Source organism: Sinocyclocheilus rhinocerous, unplaced genomic scaffold, assembly GCF_001515625.1.
Source record: "Sinocyclocheilus rhinocerous isolate Xijiao unplaced genomic scaffold, SAMN03320098_v1.1 scaffold480, whole genome shotgun sequence".
Classification (NCBI taxonomy): domain Eukaryota; kingdom Metazoa; phylum Chordata; class Actinopteri; order Cypriniformes; family Cyprinidae; genus Sinocyclocheilus; species Sinocyclocheilus rhinocerous.
In genome coordinates this window covers 1,358,333-1,364,476 of record NW_015655401.1, presented here as the reverse complement: position 1 = coordinate 1,364,476, position 6,144 = coordinate 1,358,333, and the positions used below count along the sequence as shown (strand labels likewise).

Below are 6,144 nucleotides of genomic sequence, written 5' to 3'. Positions count from 1 at the left end.
GCACGATCGTGGCCCTGGAGGAGGCGGAAGATGAGATCGAGGACATTCAGCAGGAGATCACAGTGCTCAGCCAGTGTGACAGCCCCTATGTCACCAAATACTATGGCTCATACCTGAAGGTACACTCTCCCATTGTTTGGGATCTCAGGCGTGTACAGACAAACAATAGTAAGAGTTTTTGAACATCAATACTGCATCTTTTAAAGTCAACATGAAGCCACTTTTTAATGCATGATGAAATGATTTATCAATGAATTATTTTAGAGAAAAAACGTTTATCTATAATGAAAATGTGATACCTTTTTCTTCTTCTGAAGCAACTTAATCCGTTGTCATCTCCTAAGCAATGCAAGATATTAGATAATGTTAACAAATGGCCAAATCACTTTTTAGGTTTCTACAAACTGCAGGGAGTTCTAGTTCTCTGATAGCATTCCCATTCATATCTGTAGCCCTTGTTTTAAGTAGTGTTGGACATTCTGGAAATACGCAATTTGAAATCTGCCATATTTAATCATGGATACTGGGTTCTGCTGCCAGGTTGTTTTAGTCAGTAATCTTAATCAAAATGTGACTAATGATGTCGTGCCAATGCTGGTTTGCTGTTGGCATCACACAAAAGCAAATGTCTAATGTAATATAATGAAAGATTTCGGATTTAGTGTAGTCAAAATAAAATTGTCAATACGCAACTAATTTGAATGGCCGACAAAGGAGACAGATGCTCTTTGCAGCTGAATGGTGTAGTTACTGCATCTACTAGTAGGGGTTAACAAGGCTATGCTTACTAGCCAAACAGCAACCCTATCATTTGGTTAGTAACATCCACTGTCCAATCAATTTCTTATGGATAAAAATCATATTTTCTCTCATTAAATATCCTGTTTCAGTCAGATTTTTTTTGTTTACATACATGAAAAATACCAGATCTGTTATGATTTCTTCCAGAAACTAAAGTCTGCTACTTCACTCTTTAAAATAAATATTGGGGTTTTGTAGCAATACCATAGAAGAATGATTTTTGGTTCCCAAAAGAACCTTTTAATCGACAGTTCTTAAAAGAACATTTTTCATAGTCTGAAGAATGTCTGAAGAAACTTTTTCCACTATAAAGAACTTTTTTTTGCATTTGAAAGGTGAAATGGATGATTAAGGTTCTGCATAGTACCAGAGATGCCAATAAAGAACGTTAATTCATGCCACATGATTAAAATATCTACTGGAGTCATATTGAAATATGAATGCTAAATACAATAAATGTCAAGTGACATTTAAAGAAATGGTACTTGTGTTGTTTTTGCCATTGTCTACAGGGAACTAAGCTGTGGATCATCATGGAGTATTTAGGAGGCGGCTCTGCTTTAGATCTTGTAAGTAGAACAACAACAGTGGCTCATCAGCTATGGGAATATTTTAATGTGTGTATTCATGAATTCTTAAAGAGCTTTCAGCTTTAGAAATTAAATTTGTCTCCTATGTTCCTCCACTCGTCTCAGTTGAAACCAGGACCGCTAGAGGAGACGTACATTGCCACTATACTGAGGGAGATTCTGAAGGGACTGGAATACTTGCATTCGGAGAGGAAGATTCACCGTGATATCAAAGGTGTGATAACCTACACGTCTGCCTACTCAATTAGGCCAGCTAGGAATGGCTTCATATTTAATCATCTGCGATCTGTGAAATCTGAGTTCCGTGCTAATGATTCATGTTCGTATCTTGTGGCAGCTGCCAACGTGCTGCTGTCTGAGCAGGGAGATGTGAAGCTGGCAGACTTCGGGGTGGCGGGACAGCTCACAGACACTCAGATCAAGAGAAACACTTTTGTGGGAACTCCTTTCTGGATGGCTCCAGAGGTCATCAAACAGTCCGCGTATGATTTTAAGGTGCAGGAATCCAGATGAATGGGCTTTTCTCAACATGCAAAAGAACAGTCTGAATATTAATGTGCAAATGTGGCTGCAGAGCTGTGAAAACGCACGTTCAGCACTCTGACAGAAAGGTTGGGGTGGTAAAACTGTTCCCAATTTTTTTTTTGTTTTTTTTTGTTAGGCATGGAAACTGGTCACTAGCGTAGTTTACGTTTTAGCATAGTAACAGTTAATCCTATTTTTCACAAATATTTATATCTAGTTGAAATATGAAATGAGACTTTTAGGCTTGCTTTTTGGCTACAGGCAGACATTTGGTCCTTGGGAATTACAGCTATTGAACTGGCGAAGGGGGAACCCCCGAACTCCGAACTGCATCCGATGCGAGTGCTGTTTCTCATTCCCAAAAACACTCCCCCAACGCTGGAGGGCTCCTACAGCAAACCCTTCAAAGAGTTTGTGGAGGCATGCCTCAATAAAGACCCTCGCTTTGTGAGTATTTGGCTCTGCCACTGGTTATAATGTTTCAGGTTAACCCCAATATCCACAACAGTCTAAGGTTTGGAATAATTCAGATATTTTTAAATGTTTAAAAGTCTTATGCTCTCTAAGGATGCATTTATTTGGTGAAATACAATAAAAACAGTAATAATGTGAAATATTACAAATTAAAAGAACTGTTTTCTGTCATTCTATTATGCTGATTTGGTGCTCGTTTTTTTAATTTATTTTTTATTGGTGCTCCATTAGTAAAAATTTTTCTTAATATCAATGTTGAAAACAGTTTGAAGTTTTTTTGGGTAATATTTTTGTGGAGTGTTTATATATATATATATATATATATATATTAGTACAATAAATGTCTTTACTGTCACTAAAGATCAATTTAATGCATTGTATTAATAAAAAAATAACTTACCTCAAACTTATGAATGGTAGTGTTATCACAGTTTCCACAAAAATATTAAGCAGCATAACTGTTTTTAACATCGATAATTTCTTGATAGTTTCTTGAGCAGCAAATCAGCATATTAGAATGATTTCTGAAGGATCATGTGACACTGAAGACTGGAATGATGATGCTGAAAATTCAGCTTTGCCTTCACAGGAATAAATTACATTTTTAAAATATATTAAAATATACCGCAGTTCATTTAAATTGTAGTAATATTTCACAATATTACAGTTTTTACTGTATTTTTCATCAAATTAATGCAGCTTAAGAGACCCCAAACCTTTGAATACTAGTGTATGTCATTGCATTAGATTTTTAAAAAAGCAGGCCAAATGCCATTTATTTAAAAAAAATAAATAAATTTGCACATGACACTTGTTTTTATATTTTATTAATTGATGAAATTAGTATAAGTGTGGCTTCAGTGTCCAAATACTTTTTAAAACAAATTCACTATTAGTTTTTTCTTGTACAGCAAAAACAACAACAACAACATCCAGATTTTTTTTTTGTTTTTTTTTGTTAGGCATGGAAACTGGTCACTAGCGTAGTTTACGTTTTAGCATAGTAACAGTTAATCCTATTTTTCACAAATATTTATATCTAGTTGAAATATGAAATGAGACTTTTAGGCTTGCTTTTTGGCTACAGGCAGACATTTGGTCCTTGGGAATTACAGCTATTGAACTGGCGAAGGGGGAACCCCCGAACTCCGAACTGCATCCGATGCGAGTGCTGTTTCTCATTCCCAAAAACACTCCCCCAACGCTGGAGGGCTCCTACAGCAAACCCTTCAAAGAGTTTGTGGAGGCATGCCTCAATAAAGACCCTCGCTTTGTGAGTATTTGGCTCTGCCACTGGTTATAATGTTTCAGGTTAACCCCAATATCCACAACAGTCTAAGGTTTGGAATAATTCAGATATTTTTAAATGTTTAAAAGTCTTATGCTCTCTAAGGATGCATTTATTTGGTGAAATACAATAAAAACAGTAATAATGTGAAATATTACAAATTAAAAGAACTGTTTTCTGTCATTCTATTATGCTGATTTGGTGCTCGTTTTTTTAATTTATTTTTTATTGGTGCTCCATTAGTAAAAATTTTTCTTAATATCAATGTTGAAAACAGTTTGAAGTTTTTTTGGGTAATATTTTTGTGGAGTGTTTATATATATATATATATATATATATATTAGTACAATAAATGTCTTTACTGTCACTAAAGATCAATTTAATGCATTGTATTAATAAAAAAATAACTTACCTCAAACTTATGAATGGTAGTGTTATCACAGTTTCCACAAAAATATTAAGCAGCATAACTGTTTTTAACATCGATAATTTCTTGATAGTTTCTTGAGCAGCAAATCAGCATATTAGAATGATTTCTGAAGGATCATGTGACACTGAAGACTGGAATGATGATGCTGAAAATTCAGCTTTGCCTTCACAGGAATAAATTACATTTTTAAAATATATTAAAATATACCGCAGTTCATTTAAATTGTAGTAATATTTCACAATATTACAGTTTTTACTGTATTTTTCATCAAATTAATGCAACCTTGGTGAGCATAAGAGACTTAAACATTAAAAAATCTGGTAACACTTTACAATAAGGTTCCATTAGTTAATGTTTGTTAATGAAAATACAGTCATTCATTGTTAGTTCATGTTAATTCACAGTGCATTAACTAATCTTAATAAGCACAACTTTTGATTTTGATTTTAATAATGCATTAATAAATGTCAAAATTAACATGAACTAAGATTAATAAATGCTGTAGAAGTATTGTTCATTCTTAGTTCATGTTAACTAAAGTAGTTAACTAATGTTAACTAATGAACCATATTGTAAATTCCAAATCCAAAAATATTAATTATTCAAAATTTTTGACTGATAGTATAGCTGTAATATTGAACACAGAAGATAAATTACATGATTTTGTGTCCCATTAAGCACCAATTGTAGTCAGACATCTCAAGCTTTTTGAAACGAGGCAGTAAAAAATCAAGCATGGCATCAATATTCTGGTTTTGTGCAGCGGCCCACCGCCAAGGAGTTACTGAAGCACAAATTCATCACGCGCTACACCAAGAAAACGTCCTATCTAACAGAGCTGATTGATCGATACGGCCGCTGGAAGTCTGAAGGCCACGGAGACGAGTCTAGCTCTGATGATTCTGATATGTATGTCATCCATCCAATATGATATATTATTCATTTCTTATTACTTGATTGTCCTGTCCTTTTAATTAGATATCTGGTGAATTGATCCAGATGATTTATAGCCTTGAAAAGAATAATGTTCTCCATTCTTCCTGTACTCAAACAGGGATGGAGATAGTGATGACCGAGACCAGTGTCCCATGTGGACGTTTCCTACAGTCCGGCCCAGCTCTATGAACAAGCTCCAGAAGGGCTACACAAACACGGACTCAGAGGTCACTATTCAAACATTTACTTCATACAAACATTTACAGGGTTATTGCTAACTAAAACTAAAGCCATAAAAACAGTTTCATTACTTGAAATACAATAAACATCTGAAATAAAATAAAACTTTGAAAAGTAAACTCATTTGATTTCTGCTAGTTGCTAAGGCAGTATTTCTCAATTGAGCTTTTAATGTACTAAAATAACTTAAAGGTGGGGTAAGCGATTTTTCAAAAACGCTTTAGAAAACTGATTCAGGCCGAATAGCAAAACAAACTTGCAGCCAATCAGCAGTAAGGGGCGTGTCTACTCATAATGTGGAGGAGAGAGCGCTCAGTACACAGGACGGACATTAGCCGAGCCTAGCGACAGAAAGATAGAGATGGTGGATAAAAAACAAAAGAGGAAACTGTCTGCGGCACAAAAGAAGGCTTACGATAAGGCAAGAAGTAGGACCCGTGTAAATATCGGATCAGCTTTCCAGCGCTGGAGAGAACTCAAGGAGCGGAAGGCCTGCGATCGGACGCCGAGGTTGCTTTGTTTCTGCTCGATAGGTGAGTAACACCGTGTCTGCGCCGCAACCGCTAAAGTCTGTCTAGTACATTGGACGCGACAAAGCGACCATTGAAAATCATTTGAAATTTGTGTCAATACATCATGAATAGAACGCAGCAGCAGTTTTCTGTCGGGTATTTGTCGTATTGCACCGCGCCGCATCCAGTGTAGACAGCATCACTGATTATAATGAGTTCTATAGTATTTTGTCACGCCGCGCCACTCGTGTCCGGTGTAGACACGGTGTAACATGTTTTGCTTTGTTTCACAGAACTAACCGTTGCCTGGGTTGCGTACGTATGTGTGGGGCAGAGCTATCAAAATAG

The 6,144-nt window shown here is 35.8% G+C and overlaps 1 protein-coding gene across 3 annotated transcripts in view; it reads left to right on the top strand.

The window, feature by feature from the left end:
* Nucleotides 1-6,144, top strand: part of LOC107718118 (serine/threonine-protein kinase 25-like) — a 12,974-nt gene that overhangs the window by 3,479 nt on the left and 3,351 nt on the right. For 2 of the 3 annotated variants that reach the window (XM_016525081.1, XM_016525079.1), the window contains exons 3-8: nucleotides 1,314-1,370; nucleotides 1,497-1,605; nucleotides 1,729-1,886; nucleotides 2,178-2,363; nucleotides 4,872-5,017; nucleotides 5,163-5,271. In XM_016525081.1, coding sequence (XP_016380567.1) covers nucleotides 1,314-1,370; nucleotides 1,497-1,605; nucleotides 1,729-1,886; nucleotides 2,178-2,363; nucleotides 4,872-5,017; nucleotides 5,163-5,271 — 765 coding nt within the window. Of the gene's footprint in view, nucleotides 1-23; nucleotides 120-1,313; nucleotides 1,371-1,496; nucleotides 1,606-1,728; nucleotides 1,887-2,177; nucleotides 2,364-4,871; nucleotides 5,018-5,162; nucleotides 5,272-6,144 lie in introns of all 3 variants that reach the window. The other variant, XM_016525080.1, reaches the window with a different exon arrangement.